A 21,441-nucleotide genomic window follows, 5' to 3' on the forward strand; every position below is an offset into this window, starting at 1 on the left:
TTATATTTTGACTAAATACGAGGCTAAAAGTGAAGAACATTTACCAGATTATGTTATTTTCAAACAAAATCATAACGAATCAAAAATTGCTATTTTTGAAATATAAATAATGACATTTAGATATTTTAAAAGTAAGGATAGCCCCCGATGTAGTTTGGCTTTGTGTCCCCACTCAAATCTCATGTCAAATTGTGATTCCCAGGTGTTGTGAGAAAGACCTGGTGGGAGGTGATTAGATCATAGGGTTGGTTTCCCCCATGCTGTTCTCATGATAGTGAATGAGTTTTCATGAGAGCTGATGGTCTCTTAAAGGGCTCTATCCCCTTCACTTCTCTCTCTCCTGCCACCTCATGAAGAAGGTGTCTGCTTCCCCTTCACCTTCCACCATGATTGTAAGTTTTCTGAGGCCTCCTCAGCCATGTGTAACTGTGAATCAATTAAGCTTCTTTCCTTTATGAATTACCCCATCTCAGATATTTCTTTGTAGCAGTGTGAAAATGGACTAATAGAGAGAATTGGTACCAGGGATAGTGGGGTACTGTTATAAAGATAATGTGAAAATGTGGAAGTGACTTTGGAACTGAGTAACAGAGGTTGTAACAGTTTGGAGGGCTCAAAAGAAGACAGGATGATGTGGGAAAGTTTGGAACTTCCTACAGACTTGTTGAATTGTTTTTTTTACCAAAATGCTGATAGTGATATGGACAATGAAGTCCAGGCTGAGGTGATCTTAGATGGAGATAAGGAACTTGTTGGGGACTGGAACAAAGGTGACTCTTGATATGCTTTAGCAAAGAGACTGACAGCATTTTTCCCCTGCACTAGCAATCTGTAAAACTTTGAACTTGAGAGAGATGATTTAGGCTATCTGGTGGAAGAAATTTCTAAGCAGCAAGGCATTCAAGAGGTGACCTGGTTGATTCTGAAAGCATTCAGTTTTATGCATTCACAAAGAGATGGTTTTAAGTTGAGACTTATGTTTAAAAGGGAAGCAGAGCATAAATTTGGAAAATTTGTAGCCTGACCATTTGGTAGAAAAGAGAAACAGCACATTTTCTATGGACGAATGCAAGTTGGCTGCAGAAATTTGCATAAGTAAGGAGGAGTGGAATGTTAATTGCCATGGCAATGGAGAAAGCATCTTTAGGGCATGTCAGAGATTTTCTTGGCAGCCACTCCCATCACAGGCCTAGAGGCCTAGAAGGAAAAAATGGTTTCATAGGTTTGGGTCCAGGGCCCTGGTACTGTGTGCAGCCTCAGGACTTGCTGCCCTGCATTCAGCCACTACAGGTCCAGTTGTGGCTAAAAGGGGCCAAGGTGCAGCTTAACCTTTATGAATTACCCAGTTTTCAGTATTTCTTTATAGCAGTGTGAAAATGGACTAATACACCCTCCCTTAAGACATTTTCCTGATTTTGTCTTTCATGTTTTATGTGCCACAGCTACTTTTGAAACTGTATTTAAAGGTAAATGTTATTATATTGAATAATAGAAACAGAAATATAGCCCAAATCTAATTATGATTTTCATGTTTAACAGTCATTGCTCATATTCAGTGGACTCCAGCTTTTTAATGTAGCATTCAAGTGTAGTGTAGATTCATCTCCTATTCTTAGCTTCCAAGTATTTTACACTTTTCCTTTCAAGTTCTTAGTAAGCATCTAGACTTCATGTGCTTAATCTTTGTGCTCACATTCTGTTCTCTAACTGGAATGGTTTTCTCTCACTGTTTTTCCCTAGTGGGCCCCTCTTATATTTTGCCTCTTCTCTAAACCCTTCCTTGTGCTAAAATATAATTTTTTATATATCAACTCTTACAGAACACAATGTATTATAATTGTATATTACCTTGTTTTTGAAGCAGGGGATGCACATTTCCTTTTATGTTGTTTGTGCTTCTAAACATTTAAAAAAATTAATCAGTGCATTGAGATAGAAAACAGTTGGAGTTTTACAAAAATTGTGGTTTTTTTGTTCATTGTCAATAGAGTTATTAGGAAACATTGGCTTTTTATAGAGTTTTTAAAGTAGTACTTTTGCCTTGCATATGAAGAAAGTAATGTGAAAATAAAAAATGGACCTCAAAATAATCTGTGATTACATCCATGCTTGAGAAGGCCAATTTACTAACTCATGGTCTGCAACAAGTCAATGATGATAGCAGTTTAAGTGAAATAGATGGTAAAGAAGGTAAAATTTATAAGTCCTTTATAAGAAATCTCTGGGAACATCCCCTCAAAAAGTGGGCAAAGGATATGTGCAGACACGTCTCAAAAGAAGACATTTACATGGCCAAGAAACATGAAGAAAAGCTCATCATCACTGATCATTAGAAAAATGCACATCAAAGCCACAGTGAGATACCATTTCATGCCAGTTAGAATGGTGATTGTTAAAAAGTCAGGAAACAACAGATGCTGGTGGGCCTGTGGAGAAATAGGAACACTTTTACACTGTTGGTGGGAGTGCAAATTGGTTCAACCACTGTGGAAGACAGTGTGGTGATTCCTCAAGGATCTAGAACCAGAAATACCATTTGACCCAGCAATCCCATTACTGGGTATATACCCAAAGGATTATAAATCATGCTACTATAAAGACACATGCACACGTAAGTTTATTGCAGCACTATTTACAATAGCAAAGACTTGTAACCAACCCAAATATCCATCAATGATAGACTGGATAAAGAAAATTTGGCACATATAAACCATGGAATACTGTGCAGCCATAAAAATGAATGAGTTCATGTCCTTTGCAGGGACATGGATGAAGTGAGAAACTATCATTCTCAGCAAACTAACATGGGAACAGAAAACCAAACACTGCATATTCTCACTCACAAGCGGGAGTTGAACAATAAGAGCACATGGACATAGGGAGGGGAACATCACACACTGGGGCCTGCCGGTGGGTGAGGGAGCAAGGGGAGGGAGAGCATTAGGACAAATACCTAGTGCATACAAGACTTAAAGCCTAGATGACAGGTTGATAGGTGAAGCAAACTACCATGGCACATGTATACCTATGTAACAAACCTGCACATTCTGCACATGTATCCCAGAACTTAAGTTAAAAAAATTTTATTTTATTTTATTTTATTTTTTTTCTGATTTAAAAGTTTGATCTATTTTTGGAAACAAGAAACTTCCTGGAAAAAAAAAAAACTGCCTCCACTTGCTATCTGCACTTTCTCACCATCTGGTCAATCAGACCCATCACATCCTCATCAAATTTCCTCTTCCAACACCATCAGGGATATATCGATTCTTAAATCCAAGACTCCTTCTCAGTTCTCATCCTCTTTGGCCTTTCTTCCTTTAGAGATTGCCAATGATTGAAAAAGTGTTTTCATAGATATGATCAAAACTGATTCTCACAATAACCCTGTAGAAGAGATATTCCACCACAACCCTAATTCCCCACCTTTATTTATCAGATGAGGCTCAGAGAGAGTCTCAAGTTGCCCAAGGTCACCCAGGAAGTGCATAACAGAAACTGGGCTTGTTCCCATATTTTCAGACTCCAAAGCCACCACACTCTTATTCTACCCCAGGTGCCTTCCATGGTTGACTAAATGAATGACCGGATGCATCTATATCAATCATGCTTGCATAAGGAATGCAGAATCTTTGAAAACATTTTTCTTTCTCTGACCTCATCTGACAGCACTTCATGCAGCCTTAGATATGGAATTACTATCTAGTAAATGTTGCTGTCGAGGTTGCAATGCAAAGTACATGGCTGACCTTAGGTACCTGAGTGAGACTGATGGAACCTCGCTGTGCTGAAATACTGTCTTCAGGATTCCTGTCATGAACATACCTTGCATGTAAACCAGCTTTTTTTTTCTTTTTATTATTATTATTATTATTATTATTATTATTATACTTTAGGCTTTATGGTACATGTGCATAACGTGCAGGTAAGTTACATATGTATACATGTGCCATGCTGGTGCACTGCACCCACCAACTTGTCATCTAGCATTAGGTATATCTCCCAATGCTATCCCTCCCCGCTCCCCCCACCCCACAACAGTCCCCAAAGTGTGATTTTCCCCTTCCTGTGTCCATGTGTTCTCATTGTTCAATTCCCACCTATGAGTGAGAATATGCAGTGTTTGGTTTTTTGTTCTTGTGATAGTTTACTGAGAATGATGATTTCCAATTTCATCCATGTCCCTACAAAGGACGTGAACTCATCATTTTTTATGGCTGCATAGTATTCCATGGTGTATATGTGCCACATTTTCTTAATCCAGTCTATCATTGTTGGACATTTGGGTTGGTTCCAAGTCTTTGCTATTGTGAATAATGCGGCAATAAACATACGTGTGCATGTGTCTTTATAGCAGCATGATTTATAGTCCTTTGGGTATATACCCAGTAATGGGATGGCTGGGTCGAATGGAATTTCTAGTTCTAGATCCCTGAAGAATTGCCACACTGACTTCCACAAGGGTTGAACTAGTTTACAGTCCCACCAACAGTGTAAAAGTGTTCCTATTTCTCCACATCCTCTCCAGCACCTGTTGTTTCCTGACTTTTTAATGATCGCCATTCTAACTGGTGTGAGATGGTATCTCATTGTGGTTTTGATTTGCATTTCTCTGATGGCCAGTGATGATGAGCATTTTTTCATGTGTTTTTTGGCTGCATAAATGTCTTCTTTTGAGAAGTGTCTGTTCATGTCCATCGCCCACTTTTTGATGGGGTTGTTTGTTTTTTTCTTGTAAATTTGTTGGAATTCATTGTAGATTCTGGATATTAGCCCTTTGTCAGATGAGTAGGTTGCAAAAATTTTCTCCCATTTTGTAGGTTGCCTGTTCACTCTGATGGTAGTTTCCTTTGCTGTGCAGAAGCTCTTGAGTTTAATTAGATCCCATTTGTCAATTTTGGATTTTATTACCATTGCTTTTGGTGTTTTAGACATGAAGTCCTTGCCCATGCCTATGTCCTGAATGGTATTGCCTAGGTTTTCTTCTAGGGTTTTTATGGTTTTAGGTCTAACATTTAAGTCTTTAATCCATCTTGAAATAATTTTTGTATAAGGTGTAAGGAAGGGATCCAGTTTCAGCTTTCTACATATGGCTAGCCAGTTTTCCCAGCACCATTTATTAAATAGGGAATCCTTTCCCCATTTCTTGTTTTTGTCAGGTTTGTCAAAGATCAGATAGTTGTAGATATTTGGCATTATTTCTGATGGCTCTGTTCTGTTCCATTGATCTAAATCTCTGTTTTGGTACCAGTACCATGCTGTTTTGATTACTGTAGCCTTGTAGTATAGTTTGAAGTCAGGTAGTGTGATGCCTCCAGCTTTGTTCTTTTGGCTTAGGATTGACTTGGTGATCCGGGCTCTTTTTTGGTTCCATATGAACTTTAAAGTAGTTTTTTCCAGTTCTGTGAAGAAAGTCATTGGTAACTTGATGGGGATGGCATTGAATCTGTAAATTACCTTGGGAAGGATGGCCATTTTCATGATATTGATTCTTCCTACCCATGAGCATGGAATGTTCTTCCATTTGTTTGTATCCTCTTTTATTTCCTTGAGCAGTGGTTTGTAGTTGTCCTTGAAGAGGTACTTCACATCCCTTGTAAGTTGGATTCCTAGGTATTTTATTCTCTTTGAAGCAATTGTGAATGGGAGTTCACTCATGATTTGGCTCTCTGTTTGTCTGTTATTGATGTATAAGAATGCTTGTGATTTTTGGACATTGATTCTATATCCTGAGACTTTGCTGAAGTTGCTTATCAGCTTAAGGAGATTTTGGGCTGAGACAATGGGGTTTTCTAGATATACTATCATGTCATCTGCAAACAGGGACAATTTGACTTCCTCTTTTCCTAATTGAATACCCTTGATTTCCTTCTCTTGCCTAATTGCCCTGGCCAGAACTTCCAACACTATGTTGAATAGAAGTGGTGAGAGAGGGCATCCCTGTCTTGTGCCAGTTTTCAAAGGGAATGCTTCCAGTTTTTGCCCATTCAGTATGATATTGGCTGTGGGTTTGTCATAAATAGCTCTTATTATTTTGAGATACGTCCCATCAATACCTAATTTATTGAGAGTTTTTAGCATGAAGGGTTGTTGAATTTTGTCAAAGGCCTTTTCTGCATCTATTGAGATAATCATGTGGTTTTTGTCTTTGGTTCTGTTTATATGCTGGATTACATTTATTGATTTCCGTATATTGAGCCAGCCTTGCATCCCAGGGATGAAGCCCACTTGATCATGGTGAATAAGCTTTTTGATGTGCTGCTGGATTCTGTTTGCCAGTATTTTATTGAGGATTTTTGCATCAATGTTCATCAAGGATATTGGTCTAAAATTCTCTTTTTTTGTTGTGTCTCTGCCAGGCTTTGGTATCAGGATGATGCTGGCCTCATAAAATGAGTTAGGGAGGATTCCCTCTTTTTCTATTGATTGGAATAGTTTCAGAAGGAATGGTACCAGCTCCTCCTTGTACCTCTGGTAGAATTCGGCTGTGAACCCATCTGGTCCTGGACTTGTTTTGGTTGGTAAGCTATTGATTATTGCCACAATTTCAGCTCCTGTTATTGGTCTATTCAGAGATTCAACTTCTTCCTGGTTTAGTCTTGGGAGGCTGTATGTGTTGAGGAATTTATCCATTTCTTCTAGATTTTCTAGTTTATTTGCGTAGAGGTGTTTGTAATATTCTCTGATGGTAGTTTGTATTTCTGTGGGATCGGTGGTGATATCCCCTTTATCATTTTTTATTGCATCTATTTGATTCTTCTCTCTTTTTTTCTTTATTAATCTTGCTAGCGGTCTAAAAAAAAAAAAAGAAAGAAAAAAAAGAAAGAAAAGAAAATAAATCTCCAGAAAGGAATGTTAACACCGATTACTTTTCCTGGAAATACAATAATATAGTCTCCTAAGGCTGGAAATACTCAACTATATCAGTGCTATTGAAAGATTGATTACAATAAGGATTAGTGACTTTGACTAGGAGCAGTTTCAACAAATGATAGCCATGGAAATCTGTAGTGGATGAACGTAGACAACTCTTGAGAGAAAATTTGCTGGGAAAGGCAATATAGAAATGGGCAATAACTAAAAAAGAGTGTGGGATTTGAGGGAGTTTTCTCTCTTTGTGTTTCAAAACAGAAATTTTTAGAGTTTTTTTTTTTTTTTTTTTTTTACTGTTGGGAATGATCCATAAGAGAAGAATATGGTTATGAAAGGTAATTTTGTTTGCTTGGTTGCATGTCTAAGTATTAGACAGCTTGATTCATTATGTTTTATGGATTTTTAGCAAACTAATTGCCCTTAGAACTTTTATTCATATATAGTTTTATGATTAGAGTTGTTTTTTCAGAATTGGTTCAGAAGCGTATCATGTTAGTGTAACTGTACATGCAGATGATGACCTAAACTTAAACTGTTATACACAGATTTTTAAAAAGAATTATAATAAACATTCACACACTTAGGCCATGCTGAATAGAATTTAAATGTTCCTTCATAATTGCACATATTGCACTACCTTTGACAGTAGCATCATGAATAGCCATGATTTGCTTAGGTACTTACTCTAAAATATCAGGTGTATCAACTTTATGATTGTTTAGATTCTGGGGAGTAGGGAAGGATTTTGTTCATGAAGTTGAGAAAAGCAAACTATTGACAATCTATTGCAGATTATTACTTCAGGATTATAAACTCCTAAAGCATCAAAACCATGTTTTCCTGGGCCAGCAATGTTATCAGCATATATTGTATGCTCAATGAGTATTTGTTGAATGCATGAATAAACAGTTGAAGAAATAAATGAATGACATTGATAAATTTCTTTTAAAAACTAATTTTTAGTTTTTTGAAAGTAGTAGGTTTCCAAACTCGCCTCTGTATAAAGTCTTTATTTTTTAAAAAAGTGCAGGATTCATATTCTCACTCGTAGGTGGGAATTGAACAATGAGAACACATGGAAACAGGAAGGGGAACATCACACACCAGGGACTGTTGTGGGGTGGGGGGAGGGGGGAGGGGGGAGGGGGGAGAGATAGCATTAGGAGATATACCCAATGCTAAATGATGAGTTAATGGGTGCAGCACACCAACATGGCACATGTATACATATGTAACAAACCTGCATGTTATGCACATGTACCCTAAAGCTTAAAGTATATATATATATTAAAAAAAAGACACTGAAATTTTCAAAAGGTGAAAAAAAAAGTGCAGGATTCAGAAATTATTAGTTACAGCCAAAAACAGAATGATAATCAGAAATTGTTAGGTATAGCCAAAAACAGAATGATAATATGGATTTGTCTGCTATCATATCTCTTAAAAACACTTGAATATAAATATTACCTTCACAGCATATTGCAAAACACATGTTTTGGAGGCAGAATTATTGGATTTCAATGCTGTGTCAATTACTGACCAGCTCTATGGGCTGGGGAAATTTGTATGGCCTTTCTGGGCCTAGTTTCTTTCTTTATAGAAGCCCTAATATTACCTACCTCAAAGAATTGTTATGATGATTAAAATGAGCTTGACACATGCACAGTGCTTAGAATGATGCATAGTGTCTGCATAATAAGTCCTGAAAAAGCTAATATTATCATTTAAAAAAGGGTTCCCCTCATATAAGAACATAAGTAATGTTTTCCAAATAGGTTTCAGTGCCAGTAAAAGCTTGTTTTTATTGAAAAGGACAGCAATGAGAAGTCCTGGTATATGTCTTTCTATCACATAATATCAGTAACATGTTTTTCCTTTTGCCTTGACTGTCAGAAAGCTTGATCTAAATTCAATTCTTTGTAATGATATTATTATTATCATATTTTCTTTCTCTCTTAATGTTACTCTTTCTGTTTATAGTTTAATTCCCCTTGTGGAAAATAGTTATATTTACATTACCTGGTAAAAAATGACCTGAACACTTAATGGATAGAATAAATAACTTATAAATGTTGAGATTTTATATAATAAAATAATAGATTTGGACATTCTTTGTATTTTATGTATTTACTGTTTGTCTAAGAGGAATTGTTTCTCTTTTCAGGCCTGAAAAGAAATCTAATGAAAACAACAAGGTATTGAAAAAGTAAATTATCTGAAACATTATTGTTAAAAAAACACATTATAAAAGGTAAAGTGAGAACTTTTTTTAATAAAGACAATTAGTTAGAATAAAAGGGCTTAATAACAAGTACCCATTGATAACAGTACCCTTTTAAGAAAAATCTGTTGTTTTAAGAAGCACCTGTGGTTTTGCTCATATAAAAAGATGAATAAATACCACTTCTGTACATCTGGTATATTCTATGAATATTTTGAGGACATTTGAAGCAGTATTATTTATCTTACAGGTCAAAAGCCAAATACATTCAGTGGATAACCTTGATGACATAACATGGCCATCAGAAATAGCATCAGAGGATTATGATTTGCTTTTCTCTAATTATGAGACTTTTATGTTGCTCATTGAACAACTCAAAATGGATTTTAATGGTAGGACCATTGCATAAGTAGAAGGCCTTTTAATGTATCCCACAGTAATATTTGCACACATTGCTTAGTATTGCACCACGGAGCACTGACGTCTGATAGTGATGCTCATCTCAGAAACATGTTTGACATTAAAATAGACTGAGAAATAATGTATATTGTATACCAAAGAGCCATGAAAACTCCACTGTACCTTTCTCAGTGTGAAGGGCAGTCTCAGCCTTTTTATTGACTCTGCTTCTCCCAGATCAGGTTACTATTCTCTCCCACTCAGAATACTGCAGTAACCTTAGAACTGTTTTTCCTGCTACCCCACTTCCTCAGACCATGGTCTACTGTGAAACTATAATTATTAATTAAAAAAAATTCAGATCTGATGTTGTCTCTTCCTTGTAACTCAGCTTACCACTTGCCATTGCTATTAGGTTAAGATCTGAATATTCTAGCTCTCTCCTGCATCATTTAATACCCTTTTTTTCTCTGTGCCGTAGCCATTGTCTTAGATGTTTATTCCTGCAATTTATAGCTTTAGTGAGATATAACTGATATATGATAGGCTGAATGTACATAAAATATACGATTTAATAAGTTTTGGCATACGTATGCGCATGTGAAACCATCACCATAATCAAGAGCAGTAACATGCCCATCATCCATAAAAATCTCTTCCTGTCTGTTTGTATTCTCCTTATAAAGAAACTACTAAATGTTTAAGTATTTATACTGTATTCCATTCCCATCAGCAGTATATGACAATTCTCATTGTGCAATGTCATCATGAGCTCTTAGTATTGCTGTTTATTAGTTTTTACTGTTAGCCATTCCAATGGGTGCATATTGTGTGTGTCACTGTTGTGTGAATGCGCATTGACCTAAGGACTAAGAATGTTGAACATCTTCCCGTGTGCTGGTTTGCCACCTGTATATCTTCTTTAGTGAACTATCTTTTCCAATCTGGATAGCTTATAAAGATTTAAAAATTAGATAGTTTTTATTCTTATTTGCTGAGTTTTAAGAGTTTTTAAAAATAAATTCTGGATATTATTCCATTATTATGCTTTTTGGAAAGATTTTTTCCCAGTTTGTAGCTTGACTTTTTGTTTTCTTAATAATATATTTTAAAGAGCAGAAGTTTTTCATTTTGATGAAGTGTGATATATCTGTTTGTTTAATTATGGACTTTGCTTTTTGTCTCATGTCTTAAAAAAAGTCTTTGTCCAGCACAGGGCCCCAGAGATTTTTCTCCTCTGCTTTCTTGAAGAATTTTTATAGTTTTAGGTCTTATATTTAGATCTGTGATCCACATTGTGTACATTTTTGCACGTGGAGTGAGGTGTGATGTAAGTTCATTTTATGGATGTGGATATCTGTTCCAGCAGCATATGTTGAAAATGCTGTCCTTTCTCCACACATTGCTATTGTCCCTTCGTGAAAAGTAAGTTGGCATATGTGTGTGGGTCTATTTCTGGACCATTTGTTGTATTCCATCAATCTACATATTCTTCTATAGTTATACTGATAAACCGATCATAATTTGAAAATCAATTTAATACCCCAATAAACCCATTGTACAGTTATAAAATTCTAAGTAGAACCATCTTAAATTGGAGACTATCTCTATCTGGCTTTCTTCATGTAGGTCTAGCATCCCTAATCCAAAATCCAAAATCAGAAATGCTCCAAAATCCAAAACTTTTTGAGTGTCAAAATGATGCCACAAGTAGAAAATTTCAAACTAGACATCAGGTACACAAACTTTCATCTGCAAATTTACTAAAAGTGTTCCATGAAATTACCTTTAAGCCCTGCATATAAGGTGCATGTAACATAAGTGTATTTCATGTTTAGAGTTGGATTCCTTTTTTGAGATATCTCATTATATATGTGCAAATATACCAAAACCCAAAACACTTTTGGTACCATGCACTTGTAGAGATATTCCACCCGTATCACACTGTTTGATTACTGTAAATTTATACTAAATCTTGACATCAGCCCTTCAGTTTTCTTCTTAAGGGTTATTTTGATTATGTTGGATCTTTTGCATTTGCACATGAGTTTTAGAATCAGATTGTTAATTTTTTTTATAGTTCAAATTTAACTTTTTAAAAAATGTTATCATTATTATACTTTAAGTTTTAGGGTTACATGAACACAATGTGCAGGTTCATTACATATGCATACATGTGCCATGTTGGTGTGCTGTACCCATTAACTCATCATTTAGCATTAGGTATATCTCCTAATGCTATCCCTCCCCTCTCCCCCAACCCCACAACAGTCCCCAGTGTGTGATGTTCCCCTTCCTGTGTCCATGTGTTCTCATTGTTCAGTTCCCACCTATGAGTGAGAACATGCGGTGTTCGGTTTTTTGTCATTGTGATAGTTTGCTGAGAATGATGGTTTCCGGCTTCATCCATGTCCCTACAAAGGACATGAACTCATCCTTTTTTATGGCTGCATAGTATTCCATGGTCTATATGTGCCGCATTTTCTTAATCCAGTCTATCATTGATGGACATTTGGGTTGGTTCCAAGTCTTTGCTATTGTGAATAGTGCCTCAATAAACATACGTGTGCATGTGTCTTTATAGCAGCATGATTTATAGTCCTTTGGGTATATACCCAGTAATGGGATGGCTGGGTCAAATGGTATTTCTAGTTCTAGATCCCTGAGGAATCACCACACTGACTTCCATAATGGTTGAACTAGTTCACAGTCCCACCAAGAGTGTAAAAGTGTTCCTATTTCTCCACATCCTCTCCAGCACCTGTTGTTTCCTGACTTTTTAATGATCGCCATTCTAACTGGTGTGAGATGGTATCTCATTGTGGTTTTGATTTGCATTTCTCTGATGGCCAGTGATGATGAGCATTTCTTCATGTGTTTTTTGGCTGCATAAATGTCTTCTTTTGAGAAGTATCTGTTCATATCCTTTGCCCACTTTTTGATGGAGTTGTTTGTTTTTTTCTTGTAAATTTGTTGGAGTTCATTGTAGATAGCCCTTTTTCAGATGAGTAGGTTGCAAAAACCTTCTTCCATTCTGTATGTTGCCTGTTAAGTCTGATGGTAGTTTCTTTTGCTGTGCAGAAGCTCTTTAGTTTAATTTGATCCCATTTGTCAATTTTGGCTTTTGTTGCCATTGCTTTTGGTGTTTTAGTCATGAAGTCCTTGCCCATGCCTATGTCCTGAATGGTATTGCCTAGGTTTTCTTCTAGGGTTTTTATGGTTTTGGGTCTAACATGTAAGTCTCTAATCCATCTTGAGTTAATTTTTGTATAAGGTGTAAGGAAGGGATCCAGTTTCAGCTTTCTACATATGGCTAGCCAGTTTTCCCAGCTCCATTGATTAAATAGGGAATTCTTTCCCCATTGCTTGTTTTTCTCAGGTTTGTCAAAGATCAGATAGTTGTGGATAATATGGCATTATTTCTGAGAGCTCTGTTCTGCTCCATTGGTCTATATCTCTGTTTTGGTACCAGTACCATGCTGTTCTGGTTACTGTAGCCTTGTAGTATAATTTGAAGTCAGGTAGCGTGATGCCTCCAGCTTTGTTCTTTTGGCTTAGGATTGACTCAGCAATGCCGGCTCTTTTTTGGTTCCATATGAACTTTAAAGTAGTTTTTTCCAATTCTGTGAAGAAAGTCATTGGTAGCTTGATGGAGATGGCATTGAGTCTATGACTTGCCTTGGGCAGTATGGCCATTTTCACGATATGAATTCTTCCTACCCATGAGCATGGAGTGTTCTTCCACTTGTTTGTATCTTCTTTTATTTCATTGAGCGGTGGTTTGTACTTCTCCTTGAAGAGGTCCTTCACATCCCTTGTAAGTTGGATTCCTAGGTATTTTATTCTCTTTGAAGCAATTGTGAATGGGACTTCACTCATGATTTGGCTCTCTGTTTGTCTGTTATTGGTTTATAGGAATGCTTGTGATTTTTGCACATTGATTTTGTATCCTGAGACTTTGCTGAAATTCCTTATCAGCTTAAGGAGATTTTGGGTTGAGACGATGGGGTTTTCTAGATATACAATCATGTCATCTGCAAACAGGGACAATTTGACTTCCTCTTTCCCTAATTGAATGCCCTTTATTTCTTTCTCCTGCCTGATTGCCCTGGCCAGAACTTCCAACACTGTGTTGAATAGGAGTGGTGACAGAGGGCGTCCCTGTCATGCACCAGTTTTCAGAGGGAATGCTTCCAGTTTTTGCCCATTCAGTATGATATTGGCTGTGGGTTTGTCATAGATAGCTCTTATGATTTTGGGATACGTCCCACCAATACCTAATTTATTGAGAGTTTTTAGCATGAAGGGTTGTTGAATTTTGTCAAAGGCCTTTTCTGCATCTACTGAGATAATCATGAGGTTTTTGTCTTTGGTTCTGTTTATACGCTGGATTATGTTTATTGATTTTCATATGTTGGACCAGCCTTGCATCCCAGGGATGAAGCCCACTTGATCATGGTGGATAAGCTTTTTGTTGTGCTGCTGGATTTGGTTTGCCAGTATTTTATTGAGGATTTTTGCATCAATGTTCATCGGGGATATTGATCTAAAATTCTCTTTTTTTGTTGTGTCTCTGCCAGGCTTTGGTATCAGGATGATGCTGGCCTCACAAAATGAGTCAGGGAGGATTCCCTCTTTTTCTATTGGTTGGAATAATTTCAGAAGGCATGGTACCAGCTCCTCCTTGTACCTCTGGTGGAGTTCGGGTGTGATTCCATCTGGTCCTGGACTTTTTTTGGTTGCTAAGCTATTAATGATTGCCTCAATTTCAGAGCCTGTTATTGGCCTATTTAGAGATTCAACTTCTTGCTGGTTTAGACTTGGGAGGGTGTATGTGTTGAGGAATTTATCCATTTCTTCTAGATTTTCTAGTTTATTTATGTACAGGTGTTTATACTATTCTCTGATGGTAGTTTGTATTTCTGTGGGATTGGTGGTGATATCCCCTTTGTCATTTTTTATTGCATCTATTTGATTCTTCTCTCTTTTCTTCTTTATTAGTCTTGCTAGCAGTCTATCAATTTTATTGATCCTTTCAAAAAAAACCAGTTCCTGCATTCATTAATTTTTTGAAGGGTTTTTTGTGTGTCTATTTCCTTCATTTCTGCTCTGATCTTAATTATTTCTTGCCTTCTGCTAGCTTTTGAATGTGTTTGCTGTTGCTTCTCTAGTTCTTTTATATTGTGATGTTAGTGTGTCAATTTTAGATCTTTCCTGCTTTCCCTTGTGGGCACTTAGTACTGTAAATTTCCCTCTACACACTGCTTTGAATGTGTCCCAGAGATTCTTGTATACTGTGTCTTTGTTCTTGCTGGTTTCAAAGAGCATCTTTATTTCTTCCTTCTTTTCGTTACGTACCCAGTGGTCATTCAGGAGAAGGTTGTTCAGTTTCCATGTAGTTGAGTGGTTTTCAGTGAGTTTCTTAATCCTCAGCTCTAGTTTGATTGCACTGTCATCTGAGAGACAATTTTTTAAAATAATTTCTGTTCTTTTACATTTGCTGAGGAGTGCTTTACTTCCAACTGTGTGGTCAATTTTGGAATAGGTGTGGTGTGATGCTAAAAAGAATGTATATTCTGTTGATTTGGGGTGGAGAGTTCTGTAGATGTCTATTAGGTCTGCTTGATGCAGAGCTGAGTTCAATTCCTGGATATCCTTGTTAACTTTCTGTCTCGTTGATCTGTCTAATGTTGACAGTGGGGTGTTAAAGTCTCCCATTATTATTGTGTGGGAGTCTAAGTCTCTGTGTAGGTCACTAAGGACCTGCTTTATGAATCTGGATGCTCTTGTATTGGGGGCATATATATTTATGATAGTCAGGTCTTCTTGTTGAATTGATCCCTTTACCATTATGTAATGGCCTTCTTTGTCTCTTTTGATCTTTGTTGGTTTACAGTCTGTTTTATGTGAGACTAGGTTTGCAACCCCTGCTTTTTTTGTTTTCCATTTGCTTGGTAGATCTTCCTCCATCCCTTTATTTTGAGCCTATGTGTGTCTGTGCACATGAGACGGGTTTCCTGAATACAGCACACTGATGGATCTTGACTCTTTATCCAATTTGCCAGTCTGTGTCTTTTAATTGGAGCATCTAGCCCATTTACATTTAAGGGTAATATTGTTATGTGTGAATTTGATCCTGTCATTATGATGTTAGCTGGTTATTTTGCTTGTTAGTTGATGCAGTTTCTTCCTGGCCTGGATGGTCTTTACAATTTGGCATGATTTTACCGTGGCTGTTACTGGTTGTTCCTTTCCATGTTTAGTGCTTCCTTCAGGAGCTCTTTTAGGGCAGGCCTGGTGGTGACAAAATCTCTCAGCATTTGCTTGTCTGTAAAGTATTTTATTTCTCCTTCACTTATGAAGCTTAGTTTGGCTGGATATGAAATTCTGGGTTGAAAATTCTTTTCTTTAATAATGTTGAATATTGGCCCCCACTCTCTTCTGGCTTGTAGCGTTTCTGATGAGAGATCAGCTGTTCGTCTAATGGGCTTCCCTTTGTGGGTAACCCTACCTTTCTCTCTGGCTGCCCTTAACATTTTTTCCTTCATTTCAATTTTGGTGAATCTGACAATTATGTTTCTTGGAGTTGCTCTTCTCAAGGAGTATCTTTGTGGCATTCTCTGTATTTCCTGAATTTGAATGTTGGCCTGCCTTGCTAGATTGGGGAAGTTCTCCTGGGTAATATCCTGCAGAGTGTTTTCCAACTTGGGTCCATTCTTCCCATCACTTTCAGGTACACCAATCAGATGTAGTTTTGGTCTTTTCACATAGTCCCATATTTCTTGGAGCCTTTTTTCATTTCTTTTTATTCTTTTTTCTCTAAACTTCTATTCTCACTTCTTTTCGTTCATTTTGTCTTCCATTCCTGACACCCTTTCTTCCAGTTGATCTTATCAGCTACTGAGGCTTGTGCATTCATCACATAGTTCTCATGCCTTGGTTTTCAGCTCCATCAGGTCCTTTAAGGACTTCTCTGCATTGGTTATTCTAGTTAGCCATTCATCCAATTGTTTTTCAAGATTGTTAACTTCTTTGCCATTGGTTCAAACTTCCTCCTTTAGCTCAGAGTAGTTTGATCTTCTGAAGCTTTCTTCTCTCAACTCATCAAAGTCATTCTCCATCCAGCTTTGTCTCATTGCTAGTGAGGAGTTGTGTTCCTCTGGAGGAGGAGAGGTGCTCTGATTTTTAGAGTTTCCATTTTTCTGCTCTTTTTTGTCCCCGTCTTTGTGGTTTTATCTACCTTTGGTCTTTGATGAAGGTGACATACAGATGGGGTTTTGGTGTGGATGTCCTTTCTGTTTGTTAGTTTTCCTTCTAACAGTCAGGACCCTCAGCTGCAGGTCTGTTGGAGTTTCCTGGAGGTCCACTCCAGACCCTGTTTGCTTGGGTATCAGCAGCTGTGGCTGCAGAACAGTGGATATTGGTGAACAGCAAATGCTGCTGCCTGATCATTCCTCTGGAAGTTTTGTCTCAGAGGAGTACCTGGCCATGTGAGGTGTCAGTCCACCCCTACTGGGGGGTGCCTCCCAGTTAGGCTACTCGGGGGTCAGGGACCCACTTGAGGAGGCAGTCTGCCCATTCTCAGATCTCAAGCTGCGTGCTGGGAGAACCACTACTCTCTTCAAATCTGTCAGACAGGGACATTTAAGTCTGCAGAGGTTACTGCTGACTTTTGCTAGTCTGTGCCCTGCCTCCAGAGGTGGAGCCTACAGAGGCAGGCAGGCCTCCTTGAGCTGTGGTAGGCTTTACCCATTTTGAGCTTCCTGGCAGCTGTCTTTACCTACTGAAGCCTGAGCAATGGTGGGCAACCCTCCCCCAGCCTCACTGCAGCCTTGCAGTTTGATCTCAGACTGCTGTCCTGGCAATGAGTGAGGCTCCGTGGGCATAGGACCCTCTCAGGCAGGTGTGGGGTATAATGTTCTGGTGTGCCATTTGTTAAGCCCATTGGAAATGCAAAGTATTAGGGTGGGAGTGACCTGATTTCCCAGGTGCCATCTGTCACCCCTTTCTTTCACTAGGAAAGGGAATTCCCTGACCCCTTGCACTTCCCAGTGAGGTGATGCCTCACCCTGCTTTGGCTCATGCATGGTGCGCTGCACCCAATGTCCTGCACCCACAGTCCGGCACTCCTCTGTGAGATGAACCTGGTACCTCAGTTGGAAAAGCAGAAATCACCCATCTTCTGCATCTCTCACGTTGGGAGCTGTAGACTGGAGCTGTTCCTATTGGGCCATCTTGGCTCCACCCCTCTCCCAGATTGTTAATTTTTTAAAAATCCTGCTGTGCTGGAAATTACACTGAGTTTGTGATGAATCTATACATTAATTGGGGGAAGACTGACATTTTAATGAGAATACATTTTTTGACTCCTGTGAAATGGTTTCTATTTATATAGGTCAAATTTAATTTTCTCAGTGATATTTTATAGTTTTTAAAATATGTGTTTCCTTTCTTTTTGAGACAGAGTTTCACTCCAGGCTGGATTTCAGTGCCTCAATCTTGGCCTACTGCAACCTCTGCCTCCTGGGTTCAAATTATTCTCCTGCCTCAGCCTCCTAAGTAGCTGGGATTATAGGCATGAGCCACTGCACCCAGCTAAGTTTTGTATTTTTAGTAGAGATGGGGTTTCTCCATTTTGTCCAGAGTGGTCTTAAATTCCTGAACTCAAGTAATCCTCCTGGCTTGGCTTCTCAAAGTGCTGGGATTACAGGCATGAGCCACTGTGCCCAGCTTTGGTGTTTCCTTATTTTATCAGAGTCATCTGTATCTCATTTTTTTATGAAGTTATAAATGAAATTTTAAAAAAATTCAAGTTGATTGTTTACTGCTAGGATATAGGAATACAGCTGATTTTTGTATGTTGATTTTTGTATCCTCCCTCCTTGCTAGACTTAGACTTACTTATTAGTTCTAGTAGCTTTTTTGGTAGATTTGATCAGATTTTATACATACAACAAAGATTATCAAATCTTTTCATGCTCAAACTACTTTCTTACTATGGATAGGAAGTCTTTTAGACTTGTGGCAAAACAGTCTCTGTTGCAACTAGTCAACTCTGCCATTGTAGTATGAGAGCAGTCAGGGAGGATACATACATTAATAAACTCAGCTGTGTTCCAATAAAACTTCATTTACAAAAACAAGAAGCTGGCCCAGAGACTGTAGTTTATCTGCCCCTATTATGTGATCATGGTTGTGAATAAAAACAGTTTTACTTCTTCTTTCCAACCTGGATAACTTTTATTTATTTTTCTTGTCTGACAGCACTGGCTAGAATCTTTAGCACAATGCTTAGTAAAGTGTTGAAAGCAGACATTATTGTGTAGTTCCTGATAGGGGGAAAGCATTCAGTTTGTCATCATGATACACATTAGCTGTAGGTTTATTATAGATGTTTTGTATCATGCTGATGAAGTTCATTTGTATTCTTAGGTTGCTGAGAGGGTATTTTTTTCTTTTTAAATCAAGAATGAAGTTGAATTTTATCAAATGTCTTTATTTACTGAGATAATCATAAGGTTCTTCTCCTTTAGTTTTTTAATGGGGTGAATATAATGTTAAACCGACCTTTCGTTTTAGAATAAAACCTATTTTCTTAGGATGTAGGCTTTTAAAAAGTATATCATTGGGGCCAGACACGGTGGCTCATGCTTGTAATTTTAGTACTTTGGGAGTTCAAGACAGGAAGATTGCTTGAAGCCGGAGTTTGAGACCAACCTGGGCAACAAAATGAGACCCTATATTTATTTGTATTCAGTTTGCCAAAATTCTGTTTAGAAAATTTTAAAAGACTATTTAAATGTAGTTTTGGGTTCACAGCAACATTGAAAGTAAGGTACAGAGATTGTCTGTGCTTCCTGTCCACAGACGTGCATAGCTTCCCCCATTATCAGTATCTCTCACTACAGTGGTACAGTTGATATGATTGATGAATAAAAATGGCATGTCATAATCATCCAGATTTGATAGTTTATATTAGTGTGCACTCTTGGTGTTGTACATTCTGTAGGTTTGGAAAGGACCTATATTCATCATTATAGTATTGTACAAAGTAATTTTACTGCTCTAAAATTTATTTGTGTTTCACCTATCTGCCCTTTCATGCCCTCCTCAACCACAGGTAACCACTGATTTTTTTACTGTATCCATAGTTTTGCCCTTTCTAGAATGTCACATAGCTGAAATCATACAGTGCATAGCCTTCAGATTGGCATCTTTCACTTAGTAATATGCATTTATGTTTCCATCATGTCTTCTCATGACCTGATAGCTCATTTCTGTTTAGAACTGAATAATAGTTCATTGTGTAACTGTACCAGAGGTTGTTCACTCACCTATTGCAAGGTATCTTGGTTGCTTCAGAAATTGGTGAAATTCTTTGTCAATGTTCATGAGGGAGATTTCTTTTTTGTAATATCATTGTTTGGTTAAGGGTAATGCTAGCATTATAGAATGAGTTGTGTTGTATTTCTCCTCTTTATTATTTGGGAGAGAGGTTGTGTAAAATTATATTACATCTGCCTAAACTGTTTGATAGAATTCACTAGCATAGCTATCTGGGCCTGGAATTTTCTCAACTTTATTTTCTTTCATAGATATAGGGTGATTTGGATTATCTATTTCTTCTTGATTGAGCTTTGGTAATTTTTATTTTTTAAGGAATGTGCCCACTTAATCTAAGTTGTCATGGTTAGTTACATAAAGCTTAAACTATTATCCTGCTATTCTTTTAATATCTGTAGAATGTATAAAAATGTTACATTAATTATCTCTGAAGTTAGTAATTTGTTCTCTTTTTTATGATCAGCCTGGCTAGGTCAAGGTTTATGACTTCCATTGATGACCTCAAAGTATTTGATTTTATTGATTTTCCCTATTGTTCTCCTGTTTCATCTTTGATGTCATCATCGGTTTGGCCTGCTATCACAAAATACCATAGACTTGGTAGCTTATAAACAACAGAAACTGATTTCATACACTCCTAAAGGCTGCAAAGTCCAAGATCAAGGTGCCAGAAGATTCAGTGTCTGGTGAGGGACAAATTCGTGATTTCTAGGTTCCCTTTTTTCCCCTGTTCGCTTCATATGGCAGAAGGGGTGAATGAGCTTTCTGGGGTCTCTTATATAAGGGCACTAATCCCATTCATTAGGGCTTGGATTCCATGAGCTATTGCCTCCACAAAGGTGCAGTTTCTAATAAGACCACCTCTCTGATTAAGTTTCAGCATATGAGTTTTGGGAGGACAAAAATGTTCACACTATGTTCTGATGTTTATTATTTTCTCTGCTTCTGTTGGGTTTAATTTGCTCTCTCTTTTTTTGTAGTTTCTTCTTTTTTACTTACTTTTTTGTTTGTTTGTTTGTTTTTGAGACAGAGTCTCACTTTGTCATCTAGCCTGGAGTGCAGTGGCATGATTTTGGCTCACTGCAACCTCTGCCTCTGGATTCAAACAATTCTCATGCCTCAGCCTCCTGAGTAGCTAGGACTACAGGTGCGCACCACTGCACCCAGCTAATTTTTGTATTTTTAGTAGAGATGGGGTTTCACCATATTGGCCAGGGTGGACTTGAACTCCATACTTCATGACCCACTCACCTAGGCCACCCAAAGTGCTGGGATTACAGGCATGATCCACTGTGACCAGACCTTTTTTACTTTCTTAAGATAGAAGTCAAGGCTATCGATCTGAGTGTCTTCCAGTATAGACATTCAGTGCTAACTTTTGTACTTACTTATTTATTTGTTTACTATTACACTTTTGGTTTTAGGGTACATGTGCACAATGTGCAGGTTAGTTACATATGTATACATGTGCCATGCTGGTGCGCTGCACCCACTAACTCGTCATCTAGCATTAGGTATATCTCCCAATGCTATCCCTCTCCCCTCCCTCACCCCACAACAGTCCCCAGAGTGTGATGTTCCCCTTCCTGTGTCCATGTGTTCTC

The 21,441-nt window shown here is 37.8% G+C and overlaps 1 protein-coding gene across 1 annotated transcript in view; it reads left to right on the forward strand.

Annotated features, from left to right (window-relative positions):
* The window catches only part of LOC100450610 (POTE ankyrin domain family member A), a 75,866-nt gene that overhangs the window by 40,345 nt on the left and 14,080 nt on the right, over positions 1–21,441 (forward strand). Inside the window, exons 10-11 of the mRNA XM_002819058.4 lie at positions 9,038–9,068; positions 9,345–9,486. Of these exons, the coding sequence (XP_002819104.3) occupies positions 9,038–9,068; positions 9,345–9,486 (173 nt within the window). The remainder of the gene's footprint in view (positions 1–9,037; positions 9,069–9,344; positions 9,487–21,441) is intronic.

This window comes from Pongo abelii, chromosome 7, assembly GCF_028885655.2.
Source record: "Pongo abelii isolate AG06213 chromosome 7, NHGRI_mPonAbe1-v2.0_pri, whole genome shotgun sequence".
In the NCBI taxonomy this organism is placed as follows: Eukaryota; Metazoa; Chordata; class Mammalia; order Primates; family Hominidae; genus Pongo; species Pongo abelii.